Source organism: Lepidochelys kempii, chromosome 9 (genome assembly GCF_965140265.1).
Source record: "Lepidochelys kempii isolate rLepKem1 chromosome 9, rLepKem1.hap2, whole genome shotgun sequence".
In the NCBI taxonomy this organism is placed as follows: domain Eukaryota; kingdom Metazoa; phylum Chordata; order Testudines; family Cheloniidae; genus Lepidochelys; species Lepidochelys kempii.
The window spans coordinates 59,094,729-59,118,538 of NC_133264.1; the positions used below are offsets into that span (position 1 = coordinate 59,094,729).

Here is a 23,810-nt window from a genome sequence, read left to right on the forward strand (position 1 = left end):
CAGTTTGACAGCAGTAGAGCCTGAAATCCTCTAGGCATCAGTATAGGCAAACTGGAATGTGATGGGCTCAAGTACAGCCAGGACCTCAAGTCCAGTTGCCAGGCAAGAAAAGGAGATGGTCCCAATTCCTTTGTAAGCAAAATGAGCTTTGTTTACGAATGTGACTGTTGTCACAGTATGTCCAGTGCAAACTCTGGCTTTTCTCTGAACCTAGTGAGCTTGGCTACACTGACTGGCCCATCCAGAGTGACTGCGGCCAAAAACTAAAATGTGCTTCCCAAACCAGTGTTCTTATAGAGGAATGTTAGTTGCATCCCACACTGCACTTTGGGGAGAGATCATAAATGGTTAACAGTGTTTGGTAGGGAGTGCAAGGTGTACACGGCAACTAGAAGATGAATCTGATAAATGGACAAGCTGAACATGGAAATTATCCATTTCTTTTGCTTTTGGGTGCCAGGGACAGCTTCATTTTCAAGGCTGTTCCTAGCCTGCATCACAAGATGCATGAGGTTCTCCCCAGAGACCCATTCAATGTTCGGAATTCCCCCTGCATGGCGGAGAACGCTCCTCGGGATGAGAAGGGAAAGCCCATTCTCCATGTGATCCATTCTGAAAAGACTGGAGACTGACAGGAAAATGTGTCAGTAGTGAGGATGTTCTGTGATGCAGTCATCTGCATGCCTGTAACAGGGCTGAGACCACCAGTGTGCTTCCCATACAGCCTATGGAACAGCCTTCAGGTGATGATCAGGTTTGGCTATTACTGGCTGGAGCTGGATTGTGTCTGATGGATTGCTATGCACAGGTGTTGCAGAGCTCTCCAGGCAGTAAAAGGTCTTTCATACCAGTGACCTGCATTAAATGAGCCTCATGGGCAGATTTCAGCCTTAAGTCTTCGGGATTTTGAGAGGGAAGGAGAATCAGGACAAGGATGCCTTTGTTTAATCTGGAAAGGAATGGATGTCATCTGTAAGGACAGAGAGAACAGGCTGAGTGGGGAGAGAGGCAGAATCTGTTACTGTTGAGTGCTGTGGTTGTTGAGAAGGAGAACGGATTTGGGGGGTGGTAGTTTGGTGGTTTTGGGACACAGTTTCATGAGGGCTAGGGGACTATTCCCTAACTTGTTTTTCGAAGGTCAAGGTAAATGCTTGAAGAGGAGCCCAAACTTAGGGAGCTCTTCCAGATTTTTCAAAACCACAGACCGTACTGAGATTCACTCGTGACTAGCTAAGAGAAGGTTTGAATGCCTCCAGTCCTTCCCTGTGCGATCACTAATGAGTGTAATCAAGGCTAGATAACATTTTGGCTTCCATTCTGTTTTCAGTCAAGAAACTAGAGTGGTTGGCTTTCACATCCCACCCCAACACAAACCCACCCTCTCTTCTCAGCTGCACTCCAGTCAGGAGGCTCTATTCTTCTGACCTTTCAATATGTAACAAAGGGGTACTTATACTTCTGCCACTTCCTTGTTTTGAGTGAATTTAGAGCTGATGAAAGATGCTGGCCTGACAGCCCTGGGGACTGAGGGCCTCTGTTCAGCTACACAAAGCACAGCACAGGCAATGCCATCTTCTCCCCGTATGCTGCCCTGATGGGGTTTAATCAGTTAGCGACACAATGCTGAACCCAGTTTTTCCTCGTCTACACTGCCCACTAACCTATCGTCATCGTTGTCACCTCGCTTGATTGTCCACAGTCATGGTCAGGCATGATAGAATCCTGTGAGATAAACTCTTAGAGTGTTGGGCTGACTGGATGCTCTCTGGCCACCTGGAGTTGGTTTCTGTTACATTCTTGCATAGTTTGAAGTTTAGCCTGTTTGTCAAATCTGGCACCAGTATCAGAGGTTGCCTAGAGGAGAAATTCTCCCAGCATGTAGATGGAGCTGACTGCAGAGCAGCACTTCTCATCTCTTCCCAGATCAGTAGAAAGAGTTACTCGCTCCTTGAGTATGGGGCTGAATTATCAACAGAGATTCCAGGAGCTTAGGCAGTATTGATGTTTATTGTTTAGGTAAGGTCTGCAAAGTGCTTTAAAAATGAAAAGTACTGTTTAGGGTGAGTGTTGAAGTTAAAAACTTTTTATATTGTCAGCAAAAAGGTCAGAGCAGCCTGCAGGGACACTTCACTGTCCTAACTGGGAGCTTTTGCTGAGAAATTTTGGGAAGACTTGGGACCTGGATTGGTTCTGTGTGGCTGGAAACCTCTTGCATGTGTCCAGGGTAGTTCTTTTCAGAATGAAGGGAATAATCACAGGGCTTGTGTGGTAGCAATTCTTGCCTTCTGTGGAAGTGGTGGATTCTGCCACAAGAATAGAATGTCCCCTAGATGAGGCAGGATTAAGGAGACCCAGACCTGTGCAAATGTTTACAGGTTCCAATGGGAGCTGTCGTTGGTGCTGGAGAGCTCTCACAAAATTGCCAATCAATATGTGTATCTTGGAAAGTGGCTGTTGGCAGAAATTTCAGCCCCTCTGACATTGGATCTAATGGCCTTAGACCTTCCCGTTCTTCTCTAGCAAGAGGCAAACATTCCACTGGACATGGCGTTTCACATGTGTCTGCCCTTTGCTAATGGAGCCTCGAGGAATGCAGAGTGCTTTGTTAGGAGATAGCAAGCTGTTTGAGGTAGCCAGAAACTAGTGTATATCTAACAGAAGTAGAGAACTTCAGCAGAGGGGAATGTCCTGGGGAAAGGTCAGTTGGGATGAGGGATGACATCAGTGGGTGGGGTTTTGTTTACCTGTTCAATTATCACCTAAATTGTGATTCTTCTCTTCATCCTCTCACCCCCCCGGCCCCCTCCCCCATGCTGTCTACCAGTTAGCTCTTGGATGGTAGCAACTCTTGGTCATACCTGCCCTGAGCTGGCTCTGGAGCAGTGGTCTGCTGTAAAGCTGAAGAATCCATATCCTATTGCTAATCTCCTAAGACATCCGCTCTCCCCACACTGTCCCCTGGTGACTTTCCCATTTGTGCAGCTCTGCTTGCTGAAAGCATCTGAACCTGAGTCAGCCATGCTGTACAGATCATGTTTCCTGGTTACATACCAAATATGAGATGGGCACCTCGTGTTTAGAAGGAAGTTACTAATATGTTGTAGCCTGATGCACTCCCTACATCCCTTCCATTTGGCAGGCGTACAAAACCTCAAACCTATGACTTGCTGGCTGGGTGCGATCAGCTACCTCTTGAAACACCCTGATGTGGATAGTGATATTTTAAGTTCAAGTAGTTCCACATCATGGTTGTCAGGTAGAGACTTACAAATTATTAGAGTTCCTACAAAATACAAAGACTTGACTGTCTCATGTTATTGATCAGTGAAAATCCCCAGCGTGTAGCAAAAAGTGTGTCAGGCAAATAGATCACATGTGATCCTTGTATCATAGAAGCAAAAAAAAAGTACAATGCCAAGGTTAGCAATGCCCTTTGTGACTGTATGGGGAGGTGCAGTGTTTACAAATACAGTTTAGATCCTGTCTGCTGCTCACAAGAAGAAAAAACTCAAGGTTGGTTTATTTTGATGGGGGGTGTGGGTATGAAAGCTCCTCTTTCAAGTTATTAATCTGCTAAAATCATCATTTTCCTCTTTTTATACCAATTCCCACTTCCCTGAGAAGTCCTGCGCCCTTGGCCAAGGTCTCAGCACATGTGGGGCTTTAGTTTCCCTCCCAAATTCTGTGTGGGTAATTACCTGCTATTTACCTCTGCAGACAGACATGGATACAGCTCTTCCCTTCCTATCCTAAACTATTACTGTGTAGACGCCATATTATTAATGAATGAACACTGGACACTGCTGCACTCTTCAACATTTGTTGCATTTCTCCCAGAAGTGAGTGCACTTCAGGGCTTTTGTACACGGCAATGTAGTGTGCAGCAAGGGTGTGAGTGTACAGCTCACTAGTCTGCAGTACGCTAAGTTGCCACGTGGACCCTGCTGCTGCACACTTAAAGATCCATAGCAGTACATCAGAGTGCACTCCAGAACAGTTAGTGTGCAGTAGCAGGGTCCACGTGGCAGCATGGCCAGTTAGTGCACTGTAGGCTTACACCCCAGCTTGGCACGAACTAAGTCACGAACTAAGCCCTCACTGGTGAATGAAGTAATGCTTTTACCTGAAGCTCATAAAACCCAGTGCCTTGGTCCTGCAGACACTTGTGCACACAAATAACTTTGAGCTCAGTGGGACTGCTCACATGTGTAAAGTTACTTAGGCAAGTAAGTGTTAGTACAACTGGGGCTGAAGTTTCACTAATGTTTGGGATACGTCTGTATGAATGTCATGTAAATGTAAGATCATTATCACGTAGGAGCTGTTACTTGTAACTAGCTCTCTGATTTGTCACATTGTTTTATGTTTATGTATCAAGTGAGATCTGGGTACATTTTTCTCCTCATTTGCCGAGGTAGAAGTGTTTTTTTTTCCCCCAGAAATGTGGGCTAAGAGTGGTCTCTGGACCACAGTTTTGGAGCCTCTGGCCTGGATCTTTGTTGGTATATATGGTACTGCAAAATCACTTCCCATTTTCTTACTGTTTTTAGGCCCTTTTAGAGTGCAGTGTGACTGAAGAGCAGAGTCCAGGTCTACCATGCCTGCCATAACTTTGACCAAAGTGACATTTTTGGAAATAAGAAAGTACTTCTCTGCTCAGAATGTAAAGCCTAGCCAGTGATTGGAAAGGCAAAGTAACAATGTGCTATAGCTGGCTGAAGTGGTCTGCACATACCACACTGTCTCAACGTTCCATGGAGGTGTGGCCATTTGTGGGAACTCCGTTTTGTTTTATTGCATGCAGTGTGTTGAAGGAGGTGTACATGGCATTCAACCCGGAAGCAGTAGTTCTGCAGCTGGGAGCGGATACGATAGCCGGGGACCCCATGTGTTCATTTAACATGACTCCAGTGGGGATTGGCAAGTGTCTGAAGTACATTCTCCAGTGGCAGCTGGCTACTCTCATCCTGGGAGGAGGTAAGTGCATGAGAGGCTTATTCTGCTCTTCAAGTAACAGGTTAATACGGTTTGCTCCCCTGAGGCTGCTCTTTGAAAGTGAGCCCCTCTGCTTCTGAAAGCGGCATCATTTGAGAAGGGCAGCTGAAGAAATTGAGCACGCATAGCATAAGGGGGGCACTGTATAGCTGGTGCAGTGCTATTTGTACACAGACTTCAACTCTTTGGTACCAACAAGTCCAAGTCTTAATTCCTGACTCCGAGATCCTGGGTTAAAGGTTGCTTGGCCCCTCCAGAGATCAGAAGCTGTTAACCCCAGTGACCTCTGACCCTGTCTGCTCAATGCCAGCTTTGAGTCCCAGCTCTCATGATCTGCACTGCGGGGCTTCTCTTTAAAAGTAAACATAATGCTCCCAGACCTACCTTGGGCATCTGGCAACGAATTATCTTTTTTGGATTCAGGCAGCGTTTGAATTTTTATCTGCTTTTTTCAGAATAAAGCAGAATTTTGATACCAGATGGAAGCCCCTTGAGTGCTTTTTCGCTTGTAGCACATTCTGCCGCTTGATATTACTAGCTGCTTGTCCAGTAGATGGGAAATAAGCAATTCCGTGTCAACAAAATGGGGCAATGGGGGAGCACTTTGTCCCAGGAAATCTCCTTAGCTTCTTTTGGAAGATGCCTTACCCACAACATCAGCTGTTTGAGTAGCAGCTATCATTTTGGGGGCTCAGTTGTATCATTTAAGGGATATCATCAAGTACAATAGATTGGGCCTAAAATTTGACCTGGCTACTGCTAGTTGTGTTGTGACTGTTCTGTGTTAAAGCCAGCTGTGAGCATGAGGAGGCAAGGCACAGAGAATTTTGTTTTACCTACCACTTCTTGCCAAGAAATGAGGAAAACTAGCCACTGTCTTAGGGAAAATAACAAAACTGAGTATCCCCGATGACTCCATTCTCAGCAGGGAGATTGATGTTTGCCAGAAGGCAAAGAGGGACAGAGTTTGTGAAACTGTTTTCAATCTCCCAAAGTGATGTTTTGATTAAGTTACTCTTCATTTTTTGTAAGAACTCCTCAACGTTTCTGATGGTTATTTGAATGGAAGGAGTCCCCTTGCACAAAGTAAGGACATCAGCGGTGCTGACTGCAAACAGATTGGTGCTTTTGACTAGCTGAGCCCCAGAATGAGCCCTACTAGGGAGTTTGTGTTAATTTGGGGCTGCTCAGATGCTGAACCTACTCACAGGTTGTTTCACCACTTTAATTGGCTTCATATTTTGATTACTACTTTTAAATAAGAGTAAATTCTCCTCCAGAGGGATTCTTGCTCAGAAGGTGGCACCGATGGAAATTTTATCAGCAAATGATCAGTGTTGCTTATCCTTGATTTCATATTGGGTCACAAGCTAAGGTTAAAAGTGAGATCCCAAACTACTGTACCTGATTAGTCTGCTCAGCTCCACTCACGTTAACTCCTTCCATGCTGAGCCTGAGCATCTCCCTCCCCACCATGTCACCTTTGGAAATCTTGACCCTTGGAGTCAAAGGCTTGCAGCTTACAGGTATCTCTTGAAGCCAGATCTGGAGGAGTGGATGATATTGCATGTGCAATTGCTGAGATGACCTGTGGGTTCAATTTTGCAAGTCTCCCTTCTTAGTACAGGTGATTAACTGCTTTAACTTAGCCCTATACATCCAACAGGTGCAAAATACAGTTACTATGCATAACTTTGGAAGACCAAATAAAAAGCCTTATTCATATGCATTGCAGATATGAAGTCTCTTGCTTCTCAACAATGCATTCCTTTCATTAAAACTGTCTCTTTCATTCTCTCTCCCTCTTCCCTTCCTAATTTCACTATTCTTGCTGGAGACAGGAGGCTATAACCTTGCCAACACAGCCCGCTGCTGGACATACTTGACTGGGGTCATCCTGGGGAGAACGCTACCCTCCGAGATCCCAGATCACGAGGTAAGGCTCTGACAAACCATCCCTTCTCCTAGAATGAGAGCTGAGTCATTCCACCTAATCAAAACGGCATCCTTGCCACTCAATACTGTTTTGTTGAGAGACGCTCCTGTAACAATAACACACTGTCCCAGCAGCATAGTGGGCTCTTGTTCCCAAAACCCGAGACCATCTGTATCTTTTTACAAGGGATCTTGGAAGCCAGTCGGTTTCAGAGAGGGCTTCACCTGTTTGCACAAAGAGCTCTTTGGGATATGCACATATTTTCACCAGAAGTAAGCCCTCTCTCAAGTTAAATTTAGTCTTGTTTTTCCTGGATTTATAGAAAGTTCCAGATGCAGCTTCCAAACTGTACTATTGCTATTCCAAAGGGTCATGTGGTCAGGTGTTGTTCTTTTAACACAAGCTATCTTGAAATGCATGATCTCAACAATGGTATCCTAAAGTGTTAAACAGGGCAAGGGGATCAGCTTGAACAAATGCTGTCTAGATAAAATTTTACACCTTCCAATCTGTTTGTTGAACCCAGATAACTAGGTGTTTCTTCCCAAGCCACATGCCTCAGTGCGCTTCCGTTCCTACATCAAAGTTCAGTGCTAGCAACCCTACCAAAAGAAACCAGTGTGTTCAGCCCGGCCCTACAATAACAGCACAGTACTTGGCACCTCTGCAGTGCCTTTTGTCTTGAGGATCTAACCAACCAGTATGCGTAGAATGAGGTAAAGAGCAAATGCATGGAAAGGAAATGGATTTCAGATTCAAGCTTGAAAGAGGTGATAAGCAATTATAAGGCTTATGAAGCCTTTTTAAGTGTGTCCTTTTTAAATGTGAACCTCTGATCACAGCTGGGGAACGTTTGAGTGAACCTTGAGTATACATGGAGAGTAAATAAGGTACTATTTCAGGAATTAACAGGTATCTGTCATTATCTTTTTTTCTTGTTAATCTGAATATTCAGCATTTAATGATTTCTAAACAGTACTGAGGGATTAGCGTAATGCAGAAATGAAACAGTTGGAGAATGTTTCTATGCATATAACGTTGCGACATTTGGCTCCAGGCCTTATGACTTCTTAATCTGAACAAGCTTGGCCGGGGAATGGGTTATGAAAAGTGGGGTGCTTTGCCTGCAAGGTAGGATTGCTCTGAGTTTAGGGTGTGAAATTGGCCAGACCAGATCAGCAGCAGATTCCTGTTGTAGCATTACAGTGCTTGTAATTTTCAAGGGTTGACATTAAGTTGATGTTCAAAGGGCGGTCTTGAATGCATGTTCCCAGATGGGTGTGCTTGGAGGTGACCCTAGATCACAGTGTTTGAAGAGGCATGGGATCTGGAGGAGGAGTTGCATTGGCTGCCCAGCAGACATCCCCATTCCAGTTGTAGAGCCATCAGCTCAGCTTAAGAATTCTAAGCAGGTTTTCTGCAGCAAGTTCTTTGATCTCAATGCCTGCCAGGAGCATCATGTGTGGCTGTCAGATCATGAAAAGGATGGTAGTAAAAGAATCTCTACATTTCAGTGTGGTGTGTCCACCAACTGGTTCAGCCAACAAACCAGCTGTTGATTGGCAGAAGAAGTATAGAATCTGTTTCTTTGTAAACTGTGTTTCCAAATCTAAGACCCTAGGAATGATCACAGTGTGAGGGTGCACTGATACTTCTAGTCTGATAGCCCTGCTAACATATCAGTACTTCTACTTTCTTACATCCTATTTCTCAAGTTCAGCTATTTCTCCTTAATGCTTTCTGACACTCTATATTCATGTCTCCTCTCATACTGTCCCCAGTGCCCAGAACAGCCTCTCTTTCTGGACATGAAGCGGTTTCCCTCTCTGCTTAAAGCCCACTCCGATGACCTAGGTTTCCATTGCCAATCAGCTGAGGCAGCTTTCTTGTACCCTAGTCTTTGTATTGCACCATTTATACTGTAAACTGTTCAGGCCAAGGAACGTGACTATGATGCCTTATTTAAACGCCAGGTAAATTGGCTGAAAAATCATGAATAAAGCTATGAAACACCTAGATGAACAGAGCATGGAGTGAAAGGATTTACTTTTGCAGAAACTGCGTCTCAACTCCATCAATCTATTAGAATACACTTGTGTGTCATCAAAATAGTGGATAAAGTTGAGTCAATTACATTTGTTTGGATTTTTAAATTTACTTTTAAAAAGCTTTTGACAAAGTCCCTCACAAGAAGCTATTAAAGAAAGATGAAGTACTGTCATTGGTCAAATGTTGGCTGAGGTGATGAAACCAGTGTGAAGAAATGGTCTATTGTAATCATGCAGAAGGCTAGCAGCAGCATGCCTGCCACAAGGTCACATACCAGGACTCCTTTTATTGAATATCTGTAATGATCTAGAAAAAGAGGGTGAGCAATAAATTGACAAAATTTGTAGGTGACATAATTATTTAGGTTAATTGAAAGCAGAGAAGACCAAAGAGCTGCAGAAGGACCTAACCAGGCTAAGTGAATGAACAATACAATGCATTTGTGAACAATGAATTTCAGCTACCAAAGTGACGTGCAACTAGTCATTCCAACTATTCCTTGACTTCACATAATCACACAGGAAAAAGACTTGGGCATCTTTATGGCTTGCTGAATGAAAGTATTTGCTCAGTTGTATAGCAGGGCCAAAGAAGTAAATAAAGTTAGGATGATATTTAAAATGTTTAGAATCAGTGATACTGTGTTAAATTATGGCCTCCTCCATCTCAGAAAGAGCAGAAATGGAGGGGTCAGAGTTGTTCCATCAATGTGGTTAGAGGACTGGGAAAACATTCATATGAAGAGATCAAAATGATTGGGTCAGTGTAGGGATTTGTTGAATATGAGGGGAGATACAGATGGGAAGAGAGAAAGAGATTCTGTACATTGATTCTTTCTGGGAGGTGTTCTGAGACCATGGTGATGGGCATCATGTAAGGACCTAAGTAGAGCCATGATTACATTAAGTAGGATAAACGTAACGGGTATGAAACCATCTGGCTTCAGAACACAAACTGACCACTCAATGACAGGGGTCAAGTAAGAAAAGTTCCCCATGGGCAGGTTTATTCCATAATTGTCCGCTACAGGGTTTCTTGCACTTTCTTCCAAAGGGTTTGACACATGCCACTGCTGAAGACAGGATTGTTGATTATAGTGCAGTTCCTATGTAATCTGTAAAGTCCCATGCATGTCCTACGGCTGTCTGGTATAAGTAAATCTCTTATATTGGAATAGACCAGTGAGCCAGCTAGCCTGCTAGTATCCTCTCTCTGAGAATGGCCAATCCTGGATGCTTCAGAGGAAGGAATTCTTTAAAAAGTGCATCTATTTGTGTGATGCTATCTGGGAGGGAGGGTGAGTGTGATCAGCTGGGAATCAGTTTTTTGCCCTGAAGCATGAAGATTGAGAGCCCTGATTTTTATTCTCACTAGACGGCAGATGCTGTTTTTCATATAAATGCATAATCCTGTTTTGAAACTGTAAGCAGTTTGCATCAATAATATCCTGCAGCCCAGAGCTCCCTAGGCTAATGATTATATTTCCTTTGCAAGGATTTCCTTTTTCAGTTTTTAAATATACATTTCCAGTTCTCCCCATCAGAGATTGCATGTGTTTCTAGCTCTTGAACTATAACCAAGAGCAACAATTTCTGCAACTGACGGTCTTGACAAGAAGTCTGAAAGATTTTGTTTGTTTTTTTTAACATCACCCACGCACTTTCCACCTCTCCCTGCTGAACAGGATCATTTGCAGGTGGACACTAAACTGGGAGGAGTGGTAGATACTCTGGAGGGTAGGGATAGGATACAGAGAGACCTAGACAAATTAGAGGATTGGGCCAAAAAAAGAAATCTGATGGGGTTCAACAAAGACAAGTGCAAAAATGATTAGGGGGCTGGAGCACATGACTTTTGAGGAGAGGCTGAGGGAACTGGACTTCTTTAGTCTGCAGAAAAGAAGAATGAGGGGGGATTTGATAGCTGCTTTCAACTACCTAAAAGGGGATTCTAAAGAGGATGGATCTAGACTGTTCTCAGTGATACCAGGTGACAGAACAAGGAGTAATGGTCTCAAGTTGCAGTGGGGGGAGGTTTAGGTTGGATATTAGGAAAAACTTTTTCACTAGGAGGGTGGTGAAGCACTGGAATGGGTTACCTAGGGAGGTGGTGGAATCTCCTTCCTTAGAGGTTTTTACGGCCCGGCTTGACAAAGCCCTGTCTGGGATGATTTAGTTGGGGATTGGTCCTGCTTCCAGCAGGGGGTTGGACTAGATGACATCCTGAGGTCCCTTCCAACCCTTATATTCTATGATTCCAAAACGCTGAGCATAGTATTTATTTGGCTAAGAGTAAAGGTCCTGCCTGTGCTTTCGTATTGGGTAGTGGAAGATCATGTGCACTGAAGCTGAGATGTCCAACCCTTGACCATTGAAGAGCCATACTGTCAACTTGTTATAAATCTGGGGGTCTCACCTAATAAGCATAGGGTAACTCACATACCACCTGCTCTTATATTTAGTACATAAATGATGTTTATAAACATTCTGCATCCTAGCATGCAGTATTGACTCACAATGTGATCATCCTCTTTCCAGATTCAGATGGAGCCTGTTTCTTCAAACCATTTTACCAAGCCACACTGTGTGCACCTTCTCAGTACAGCTTCTTGGGGGCAGTGAGCCAGTCAACAGGAATCTTTTAAAATGTCTTTCATTAGCCTACTTCAGGTCCTGAACAAAAACATGAACTGAAAGTGCTAATGTTGCAGACTTGATTAACAAGAGAAGCGTGTTCAGTGACTGAATTGTTTGCATTACTGATTGCAAGTATCCAGGCAGAGAAGCGTGTGGAGAAGGAAAGCACATGCATCAGTGTGCTAGGCTATTTGCTAAACCTATAAGATGGCTGGATCCCTGCTTTAAGGAATTAAAAATGTAAATTACAGAGGGCCTAGTATAGGCATGAAATATACGAGAGGAAGGTGCAGTCTCAAATGAGTTTTAATGAGCTCTCAGCCAAGCATCTTGTGGCCTATGTGCTACATCATGTCCTTTCAGGGCTTATTTAGCAAGACAAACCTTGAAAAGTAGATCTTGCTGCACGGGACAGTGTGTTCATTCTGCACCTGCAGTGACTGAATTGTTTGCATTACTGATTGCAAGTATCCAGGCAGCAGCAAACCTGCAACGCGTTCAGTACCAGGGCCACAAAGCAGCTTTAGTGGGGCGTATTGAGCTCTGCATGTGGGGGGATATGGGGGGTGGGGGAGGATGTTGGCATCTTATTGAAAGATCTTATTGAAAGGGACCGACAGCCAGTGACCATCACAGGGGGAGGTAATAATATAGGGCACTTCTACTGCAGGAGGAGGTCCTGTGGCAGACAAAGTCACTGTAGCCAGTTTGTATAGGTCTTCATTCTTTTATTCAATCTTTTGTGCTCTTTTCATGACCAGGGATCAAAGAAACACTGCTGTGGTCCTGCTAAGATACCACAAACAGAACCTAGTCATTTTACTGAGGCGCCCCCTCCCCTTCTCCCAGAGCCCCGGGGAGCAGCAGCTCAGCACTGTCTGGGGAACAAAAGAGACTTTGTACCTGCTGAATAAACTCCACTCCACTCCCCACTCTACCAGCTGCCACTGTGCTCCCAGAAGTGAGCAAACAGGAGGCCTGCCTTTCCAAGACCACGCAAGGGGTTTGGGGCGAGGAAGAGAGAGATTTGCATTTAGGATGACCAAAAAAAAAAAAAAAGCCATCACAAAGCCTGATTGTAAGCATAGTGTAGTCCTTTTGTTGTTTCTTCTGTGTGTGTTGGGGCTTGTTCTAGTGTCTCCTTGCTGCTTGGCGCCTTCTACCTATGAGGCTGGCTAGCCCCTGAGACTGCATTTTAAAAAATGAAACTATTCAATGAGGGTGAGGCAAATGGGGAGCCCTCTTCTGAAGTCAACTTTTCTGCCCCACCACTGGGCGAACTTTCATTCTAACTGTGCACAGCATGTCTGGGACTTTCCTTCTACTGAGCTACAAATGGAGTTTCCTTTATATCTCAGCTCACTGCAAGAGGGATTGATCTCTTACTTCCTGTCCTATACCTGTGCAACCTTAATTCAGGCCCCTTGTGCATACACATTATGATGCAGTCTTTAGTTATTATTATTTAGTATTTTCCACTGAATGCATCCGATGAAATGAGCTGTAGCTCATGAAAGCTTATGCTCAAATAAATTTGTTAGTCTCTAAGGTGCCACAAGCACTCCTTTTCTTTTTTCTTTAGTTACATGATTACATACTGTTTTTTCCACAGGGACCCTACCTTATGGGCTTTTTCTGTGAGCCATAGAGAGAGTAAATTGTGGGTGTCTGATGTGAGATTCCTAGGACTTAATTTTACAGACTACTTAGCATTACATAGCACTTTATATTTTCAAAGCACAGCTTCTATTGATTTCAGCTGCAAGTGCTCAGCACTTCTGTAAATCAGATCCCTTTCTCTTCCCACAGTCCCCTCCCTCATTCATGACGCACCTTCCAACTTCTGCAACAAGCAAGGCAGGGGTCCTACAGACAGCAGCCTTCTTCAGGTCACAGCCCCAGTGTCGCCCCAGAGCACTATCCATCCTGGATGCTTAATGAGGCGGGGGGCCTGTGGAAAAATAGTATCCATAAAACAAATCCAGAGAAGTGAGGTCTAAATTGATGTGAGTGTTTGCACCACTTTAATTGAATCACTTTAAACCAGTGTGACTTCTGCATGTCCACCATCCCTAAGAACTGTGCTGCTCGATAGACCTCTTCCATACAGCCAGCATTTGAAGAGGGCAGTAGTTAGCCCTATGACTAATTGGAATATAGTGGCATTGGGCCCACCCTGCTAAACCTAGGAGTCCACACGTAGCATTTAGGTCACTCTCTGCATGGAAAAATGTTTTTATTAGGAGTGACAGAGCAAGACTGAAGGTTGCCAGCAGGTAAAATTGAGCTGGTAACAATCACTAATGGCTTCTCTAAAAACCAGGTTCACTGAAATTAGAGATTTGGGGAGACGGAGGGAAGCATACTGGGGTAGGTCTTATCTAGCCCTCCCCGCCAGAGCGAACTCTGGCCACTGCATGAATGATCCCGTCAGTTGACTCTCTAGGGCTTTATTCAGTTTTAGATGATGGAAGCAATGAGGTTTCCACCACTTCCCTTAGGAAAATATTCCTCCTTTGAAAAGATTTCCGTAACAGGAAATGCTCAGATATGCTGCTTGATTCACTTTGTTTAATTTCATCCTACTATCCCGTTCCCTCTTGGACCAAACTGTCCTTTGTGTTTACACCCTTCACATCTCCACCATCTCTTTGTTGTTCAGTGCGCACTCCATTCTAACCTTTCCTCCACCAGTAAATCTTTTTCTTTTTTTCTCTCTTTCTTTCAAATCAACATTGTGATTTAATAGTTATACTTTTTTGCGGACAAATAAAATGTGACGTGTGCATCTGCTCCTGATGAACCTGGGAATGACTCCTCCCTCCTGTCAACTTGCAGTTTAATCTACAGGACACTGGGCAACGGGTACACTGGAATTTCCATTAGGAGGAAGCTCATCAGTGTTCTGAACTCCTGCTACTGCACAGAAAAGTTAATGATGATGTCAGAATAGTGGGAGTGATATTTTCCTAGCTAACCAGAGAGCTGTCCTTGGCCATTTCTGACCACTCTGTCCCTGCCTGGCTGAGTCTGTCTGGCAAAAAGATTTTGTACTAGGGCTGCAGCAGCAATAAAATGCCCACTTTATTGACACAGCTTTTAACATATACAGGTTAATGGTAACATAAGACCTGGCTTCCAGAGCAACACCACTTCTAAAACTCAGGAGCTTTGCTACTGAACCCTAAGAGATGGGCAGTTGTTTCCAAGGATGGAAAGCTCTGTAAATACAGCTACAGAACCCCCTGCAAGGTTCTTAGCAACTTTTGACAACTAATTAAAGACTGTTATCTTTAGAAGCTGCAAGGCCATTCCCGGCAGGATGGCAAGAGAGCAGAGATAATCTGCCTGTTCTGTGCAATCTACATTTGGGCTAACAGGCTTCCTTCACCTACTGTACATCCCGTTCATCACAAGAGATCAAAAGATGCAACTCAGCCCCAGCAGCCTGTGGGTGTGTCTTCACTGCATCGTGAACTCAAGCCCTTACTCTGGTGTTGACACTATCCCAGCTCCTGTCCACACCCACAAACCTCTGACCTGAGGGGTGCTAGTGCTTTATACCCAGACTAGCTGGCTGAGCTGAGGATATGGGCTAGAGCCTGGGTGCAGCTTTCACTCAGGCTGGTAACCTGCCCACTTTGCAGTGAGGCTGCAGGCTAAGTCGCATGGATGCTGCTAGTCCTCAAGTGCTGCCTCACAATTCCCTCTGTGCCCAGAAGGACAGACATGTTCTTCCACAATTTTCTGGGAGATAATCATAGAGCAGCTCAGCTCACTGCAGCAAAAAGACCCATGGGATATGCCCCCAGCAGTCCTAGTGCCACCCAACATGGGCTCAGTGGAATGGGCGCACTCAGGCAGGGCTTTGCAATGTCTCTGCTCTCACCAAGCTAGGTTAGCCCAAGTGCTTAGAGCTGAGTGCCCGTCACCAGCATTAACGCTGCAGTGAAGCTATATCCTAGGGTGAAGCAATTCAAGTGTTGTTTGGGGTTTCTCCCCCCAGTCTGCTCTGTAGGTGCCCCTGAATGGAGAGGAGAGTTAGAGAGCTGGAGCCAGAGGACTCCTTACTGATGTAAGCTAGGGACTTGTTTACACAGGTCTTGCTACCTGTTTTAACTGTAGAGAAATTTCTTGTACAGACAAACCCTAAATCAGTACAAGCAAGTTGCAAACCAGTTGAGGTGTGTCCACATATGGGTTTGCACCAGATTAACTCAAATCAGTTTTTAAGAACAAGAACATAAGAATGGCCATACTGGGTCAGACCAATGGTCTGTCTAGCTCAGTATCCTGTCTTCCGTCAGTGGCCAATGCCACGTGCCCCAGAGGGAATGAACAGAACAGGTAATCATCAAGTGATCCATCCCCTGTTGCCCATTCCCAGCCACTGGCAAACTGAGGCTAGGGACACCATCCCTGCCCATCCTGGCTAGTAGCTATTGATTGACCTATCCTCCATGAACTTACCACTTCTTTTTTGAACCTTCTGGCAAAGAATTGCACAGGTTGACTGTGCATTGTGTGAAGAAATACTTCTTTCTGTTTGTTTTAAACCTGCTGCCTATTAATTTCATTTGGTGACTCCTAGTTCTTGTGTTATGAGGAGTAAATAATGCTTCCTTATTTACTGTCTCCACACCAGTCATGATTTTATAGACATCTATCATATCCCCCCTTAGTCATCTCTTTTCCAAGCTGAAAATCCCCAGTCTTTTTAATCTCTCCTCATACGAAAGCTATTCCATACCTGAATGGTTATGCTGTTTTAAAGTTACACAGGGGCAACCTTTGTGTGTAGGCCAGGTCCAAGTGATCTGTGTATACAGTAACTTGGAAAGAAAAGGGGCTATTAGTTTTGCTAAGTCAGTGTGTGGTGGCATTGAGGAGAGCTGGAAGAAAGGCTTGGGCAATGAAGGGGATATGGGTGGGGAAGGGAGGGCAGAGGTGTTTAGCCAGATTAGGGTTTATTAACTTGAGTTGCGATGGACAGCTGAATGAGAGGTTTGCAGTGATGCTTCCCCATGTATCCTCACCTGTGGGAAGTGATTCAGAGCTGGATTCACAAGCTCTGTAGGTTGCAGCTGTCTCTCTAGGCAATGGTTTTGCACATCCAGCTGGTTTTCATAGTGAGTCACATGCTAGACTTCTTAGGGTTCATTGACTTAATTGTAGGGATCTAGGGCCAAACTTGAACATGATGTAAGTGGGTGCAGCTGCCTGGGATGTCTCTAGGCCAAGGTCAGCAGTAGTGTAAGTGACACAGTGGCTGTCTGGTGGCATAGTGCAGCTTGAATTTATTTGCCCATCCGGTGGGTTTGCAAAATTCATAATTTACCTGCTGCCAAGAGGGGTGGGGGTGCCTCAGGAGGAGCGGCCAAAGGAGGTATAAGATGAAGCAGATGCCCTCTCCTTATGCCATCCACTGTCTCAAGAAAGTTGAGGCCACGTTCAGACCCTCTCATGCGCAGGCACAATTCTGGTTTCAGTGTTTCTGCTGGTTTTAATTGGTTTCAGTCATGGCTATTCTCAGATCACCAGTGTCAGCCATGTAGGGAAGCAGTTGGTCATCTCTTCCTTTCATCTCTAGGGATGGGCTTCTGCACTGCAGCACTGTGCTTCACAAAGGAATTGTTTCTGTCCAGCTGCCTGTGCTGAGGGGTTGGGCTCTCTGATCACAAGTTCTCCCAGGCTTCAGTTCGTGGTTGAGTTCCCCAAATGTTGTGATTAGATCTGGAATCCCGAAGTGCTTTGGGCTGGGCTAGCTTGTGTGGTCACTGGATAAGTCGCATGCAAACAATCAGTTTTGGGTATTATCTAAGTCCCTGAAGTTTCCGTGCACCCCTCAGAGCTCTGTTCCCCTTGAAAGCTTGTCCCTCTCACCAACAGAAGTTGGTCCAATAAAAGATATTACCTCCCCCACCTTGTCACTCTAATGTCTCTGTTTAGTCCAGCATCTTGAAGGCAAATTCTTTCTCTGTCTGTCAGTTCTATAACCCTGATGAACAGCCACCAGTATTTCCCTTTACATGCAACCTGATCCGAAGGTGAATTCTCCAGCGTATACAAATCCAGGGCTGTGTCTGCTGCACAGGCAGGGAGGAGATGGGGGAACTTTCCATCCCCCTCTGAAATATCACGGGATGGGATGGTCATCCCGGGACAGACCATGCCACATGTGTTGGCAGCGTGCTTTAAAAAAAAATGCTAAACACCTCATTCTGAAGTGCCCCATATTCCATCGTCTTTCCCTCTGCAGATGAACTCTCCTTGCACTGGGCGGAAATAGGGCTGTTTTTATTTCATTTTTTCCTCTTGCTCACTGCAGGGCGAGGCAAATTCTCCTAAAAACTCCAACAAGAGAAACAGTCACATGCCGCCTCCCTCCCAAGCCAACACAAACATGCTGTCCCACAGGAGCATTGGCTGTTTTCTTTGCCTCTTCAGAGGATAGAGTTTACAACAGGAAGTGGCTCTGTGGTGTTTTCCAGCCATTGTTTTGCAACCCCTCAGCCAGTGCAGGAACTGATGCATCCGCCTGTCACTCAGAGGAAGAACAGTCGGCTGGAAACGTTGCTGATTGGTATTGTCTACCTGTCAGGGAGAAATTAATAGCCAAGACTAATAAACTAGTGGAGCTGTGGAAAAACTGGTTTGTATATTGGTTAGGACTTCTAAGCAGTCATTGGCGCACACAAGCCTAGAACTAACACCCAGTCAGGACCCTTGTAGAAATGGTGTCAGTTCAGAGAAGGAATATACAGGAGGGTTCAGCTTGGCAGTGTGTTGTGAAAGAAGAGAGATTTGGAGACTGTTAGATCACTCTTTAATATTCTTCAGTGCAATGAGATAGGAAAGCAAAAAGTAAAGGCCCCTTTCTGCCTGTTGAATGTAGTGGATACAGTGAAGTCGTCATGTGACTGGTGAAAATGCCATTCCTTCCACCTTTCTTAGCAGATCTTGTCCTTACCTATTTTCAATTTTCCCATTCGGTATGTACTCAGCAATGCTCTGGACTCTGAATTTTCTCATTCCAAGGAAAGAGATGATTTGGGGATGAGGATTAGGCATTGGCAAGACACACCTACCCTATTTCAGTACTTTCACCCAAAATGTTTGAGAAAGTTCATTTGAACTGTTTTTTTTCTTTCTTCTTTTGACGATTCTGCTTTTGCTTTTCCTGATTCCAGCAATAAATGACACAGGGCCAGGATTGCAGCATCTATCCTCACAATATTCCCAATCCAATCGTCAGTATAAAGCACTGGGAGTTTCATGAATCTTCCAGCCCAGTTTGGAGAATTCAGCAGAGATTCTCAGCTTTGGGTGCTCATCTGAACCAGACCTCAGAGCCTTCTGAGATCAGCCGATCACTAGTCATGGCATGTTGATAAATACTGGCTAGGGATTTGCAGCAGGCTGTGTTCTGGCTTGATCTGCATAATCCTCTGTACTAAAGGAGCCTTTCACCCCTGGAGATGGCCCCTGCAGGCTGTGAGGCATTGTTGGGGTCGGGGTGGGACCGTTTATACAACTGCTGCCCACATCGTACTGCTCCCAAGAACAGATATTTCATTCTCCAGGGCTGTGAATCTGGCACTTATCACCAGCATTGACAAGAGGAAGCAAGTCAGAGCATAGTTTCAGAAGATGATAGAAGCCAATTCATATTAGCACTAATCTCTCCTAGGAGGCTCATTGCTGAAACCCTGTCTCCAGAGCTGTATGCAGTTTTGCTTTAGCATCTCAGTAGTGCTGATGCGCAGACAAAGGAGCAAAAAGTAAGGCATGTTGGCTCCTGTTGTCATAGGTACCTACATGAACTGCCTGTGATGGGAGAGGCAGGGAGCAGGGTGAGGAGCACAGTGTACATTTCTACATTAGAGACACCCACAGCTGTGAATGCTAGTAAGAAGAAAAGCCCATGCTTGCATGCCTTCAGGACCCCCTTTCATTTAAAGGGAGCAAGCTTGTAGTGCTAGAGACACCCAGATGCATTGGGTTGTTTGTCTAACTCTTAATAGTGAGGTGCTGCGTTGGACTCCAGCAGCATATGACCGTTTTCTGTAGGCAAGAAGGTGAGGTGACTTATTTTGATTTGGGTCTTTTAGGTTTAACAGTTAATTTAGACAATGCCCAGTTATGTATTGACCATGGATTCAGTGCATTACTGTTTGGAGCGCAGCAAAGCCAGCCAAGCTCGTCCCATCAACTAATTTACATCAACTAGAGCAGGTAGCAGCTATCCTAGCATTCCATATATAGGCACAGTATGAATTTCTCCATCTTGATCGGTGTGGCCTGATGGCTTGGCTCAGCCAGGAACGTTGCACGATGCACCTCAGTGTTGAAGCTGACGATGGCTGTGCACTATTTGTCTGAGCTCACTGGGCTGTCTGGACTTAGAGCACCATGCATGTAACTGTCACAGATGTATCTCCAAAATGGCTCAACCCTGAATCTACCCAGCACTCACTCTTACGATGCAGCCTGAACTTGGAATGGATGTCCAGGGCTACACCATTGGGAACTCAGATCATACTGGGGTTGTAATGCAAGGACTCTCCTGTTCTTTCATTCCACCAATGGCCAAACAGATGTATTATTAATGGACACGCTTTACGGTGTGGTGCTGTGGAAAGGGGCAACAAGCCTGAACACCCTTACACCAGGATACCGTCAAAGAGGGTATGGATTTAATGTATACAGATTCCCAGGCTGTTTACAAAGCTACCACGTGGTCTAAAGAAAAGAGGACATTTAAAACAACAATTTATCCTAATTTCTGAGTCTGTCCAAAACAGGGTGGTGTTCCCTGCTGGGTTCAGACTCAGAAAGATTCACTCTTTTCCTCTGCTGGAGTAGAGAAGAGGTTCCCCTTTAAATGCAGACTCACTTCCCTGAAGAAATGAAGGAGTGTGTGGATGGCCAGGACTTCTCTAGGTAAGGGCTCATGTGTCGATGGCTTTATGCACGGAAGTCCTGCTGAGCTCTCAGCCCTTAGGGAAGCGGGCTGGCCACCCTCACTCCTCTCTGCTTCCTGTGGGGGAACTGAACCTGTTGTTAAAAGGGAATCTCCCTTCCCAAGCTGTACATAATAAGGAGGACTGGCTTAGCAAACTCTGGGATCTATATCCCCAGTAATCCAGTGGTTTGTGTTCCCTTTCAAGGTTCTACTGAACCACAAAACTAGCTGGTAGATCAATTTGCATGGGCTAACATTTGCCCTACAAAGCACAGTATAGGAGACTGCAAATATATGTCTTGGAGGATTTGACAGTTCCAAAGCATGGAGAGGGTGCAGAAGGGGGAGAAACACATCATCTGCCTCTTTCAGGTCTTCTTTTCCTTCAGCCCCCTACTCCTCTTTACTTTCCAAGAAGCTCTGACCAACTCACCTCAGTCTTGCTCTCTCAGTCCATTAATTTAAAATTACTTTTCATTTCTTACCATAATGGGTTCCTCTCTTTGTGGCTAGCATGCTGGCCTGGGGCCAGAAGACCTGGGTACTTTTTCTAGCTCTGCCACTGACCTGCTGAGTGCCTTTAGATAAATCACTTTCCCTCTCTGTGCCTCAGTTTCCCCTCTCACATTTTGTATGGCTTGTCTATATAGATCATTAGCTCTTCAGGAAAGAGGCTGTCTTACTATATGGTTGTACAGTGCGTCACATACCGAGGGCCCTGATCTCATTTGGGGCTGCCAGATGCTACTGTAATCTAAATAATCTATCATCCATTGCTCCCTGGGTCTGACATCATCTTTCCCCTTTGTGCGCTGCAGATTTAACTTCTTCACGGTAGATTCAGGCTCCAAGATAACAAAAATTCTCTCCTCACTCCAGTGTAATTACAAAGCTGCTGCTTTGAGCAGGTATGTAACAGTTTGCCTTCTAGCCTCTTAAGTAATTAAATGGTAGGGGGAAGAAAAAGAAAAATCTCATCATGTCATTAACTTCATAATGTCTTCTGGGAGTTGTCCTTTTTCATGCATCTACACCACTTCTGTTCTGTACATGCCTGCGCTTGGTAATCTTTGTGGATGCTAATCCAGGCTGCCTGCATTGTACTTTAGGGACAGGTTAGCATATTGATTGTGAACTGGTGGAAGCCGATTTAAAAAACACATCACGCTGGTGGGAAACTGGCTTGGATCTAATGGAAATGTCAGCTGAAATATTTACACAGCTATGAGATAACAGCATGTACTTTCTCTGTGTATATGTCTCTGTGCACAGAGCTGCTGTCCGTTTGTCAGGTTCCCAGATTTATTTTGCTGCTCCTGGCAAGGAACTGCTAATGATTTAATAGCCTGTCAACACCTCTACAGAGAAACAAGGGCTGGCACTTCCTGATTCCTTATTTTCTTTGCTTTAAATAGGAACTCCTATTCTGATTAACTGAAACCTGGAAATCAAGCTGTCAGGCAGGGCAACCTTTTGAGATCCTTAATCGAAGCAGATTGAATGTAATCCAGGGGCCACTTTCCTGCTATACAAACAGGCTTTGCTCCCCTTTCTAAGGAAACAGTAAGAGTTCGTGGCCTGGGAGAGAGCATTTGCTGAAACATGTTGCCACAAAGCAGTTGAAAGTGGAACAATCAGATATGTACCGGTCCTCAGTGTTGCTGAGTCTTGTGATACTTGGTGCTTTTCTTAAAGCCCCCAGTTTCTGGAGTCACATGGCTGTGAGAGTAGCTCAGCTTTCATTTAAAAATTAAGTTTCTAGCTCTTTTGGTTGTGGAGAAAGGCTTGAAAATATCACCCCTAAAGACTTAGAAAAAAGAACCTCACATTTAATGGTTTTAAATAATCTCATGATTTGGGGGGGGCTGATTCATGATTTTTGCATGCTTTGGGTTGGCAGTACAGTGGGCCAGGTGGTAAGTGTAGGACTGAATGCTCCCCTCCATCTGCTGCAGTCTTCTGTTGATGTCAGGGAGAGTTTTGCAGTAAGATCAAGGATAGAATCTGGCCTTTTATGTAGTAACCGAAGTTTGTTTGTTGTTTTGTTCAGTATCTTGGTGTTGCTTTTGGCCTCCTCCCTTTTAGGAGCACTGCTATTTCTACCCCCTTTATTTCTCTTCACTTCCCATCCTCCTTTCTCTCTCTTTCCTTCTCTTCAAATATTTTCATTTCTCTCCTCTCTATTTCCTTCCTGGCAGCAGCTCCCATGTCCAATCTCCCATGGCATCACTCCCATCCCCTTCATCTTTCCATCCATTAGAATGATCAGCAATGGAATTGTAAATGTTGTCATTGACATGTCATAGGCTTGACTCGCCAGGAGGCAGACTCGGGCACACACTACTCTCATTTCATGTAAGCACCTTTCAACTGTTTTCCCATTGAAGATTTTTAGAATTGTGCACCAAATGATTTCTGCTCTTTGGTATTTCTACAGTGTTTGTACCCACAATTTTAAAAATCTAGGTTTATAACATCCAAGGTGTTTTTTGCCAAGGATATATGAATGTGAAGCAAAATGAAGGCTTCTGTCTTTGTCATTATTGGAGCACAAACTTGCCTTCTCTTAAAATTGTCCTTGTTGTGCCAAGAGAAAAAACAAAATGAGTCTTTTCAATGCCTTGAAAACCATCCCTGGGCAACATCCAGCCTGTGAGGGATTGATTCCAAGATGGCTGCTGTGACTGGGTTGTTTGTAACAGTTTTAGAAACATTAAGTCTCATAAAATCCCCCATGTCAAAGAGAATCAAAGATGGCAGTTTGATTTTTTGGGGCTGGGGTGTCTTCCCGCGCTTGGCCCTCCATAGCTCATCAGAAATAAGCAAATTCCCATGAGTTGTTTGCTGCATGTTTAATTGAGGAGTGGCTGATAGAATTTATTTAGACATTGCTTTTCTGTGGTTATGTAAAAAAACTATTTTAAGATCACAAATTTTGTTCTAAAACTGTGATACAGCATGGCCAGAAGGCAGCAGGAGAATGTGGTTTTTTTGTTTTTTTTTTGAAGCAGAAAAGAATTTTATTTGTGTAATACTTACAAGGAATCACCAAAAAGAATAAAGCAAAACTATGCAACAAAAGCAAACACAAGGTACAACACAGCAGCTTTCAGGAGGGAGAAGTGTTCAGGCTAGCTTGGGCCCAGAGCGGGGGGGCTTCCTCGACACTCGTGGTCTTCCACCCTCCTGAGTTACCTGGTGGCCTAGAGCGGGGGGGCTTCCTCAACAC

At 44.6% G+C, this 23,810-nt stretch overlaps 2 protein-coding genes across 7 annotated transcripts in view; one reads left to right on the forward strand and one right to left on the reverse strand.

The window, feature by feature from the left end:
• Positions 1–23,810, forward strand: part of HDAC8 (histone deacetylase 8) — a 127,262-nt gene that overhangs the window by 65,396 nt on the left and 38,056 nt on the right. For 3 of the 6 annotated variants that reach the window (XM_073360602.1, XM_073360601.1, XM_073360605.1), the window contains 2 exons: positions 4,805–4,977; positions 6,837–6,931. The exons of 2 other annotated variants lie outside the window; for them this stretch is intronic. In XM_073360602.1, the coding sequence (XP_073216703.1) occupies positions 4,805–4,977; positions 6,837–6,931 (268 nt within the window). One more of the 6 variants, XM_073360607.1, reaches the window with a different exon arrangement.
• The window catches only part of LOC140917533 (uncharacterized), a 204,297-nt gene that overhangs the window by 24,460 nt on the left and 156,027 nt on the right, over positions 1–23,810 (reverse strand). The gene's annotated exons all lie outside the window — the stretch shown is intronic.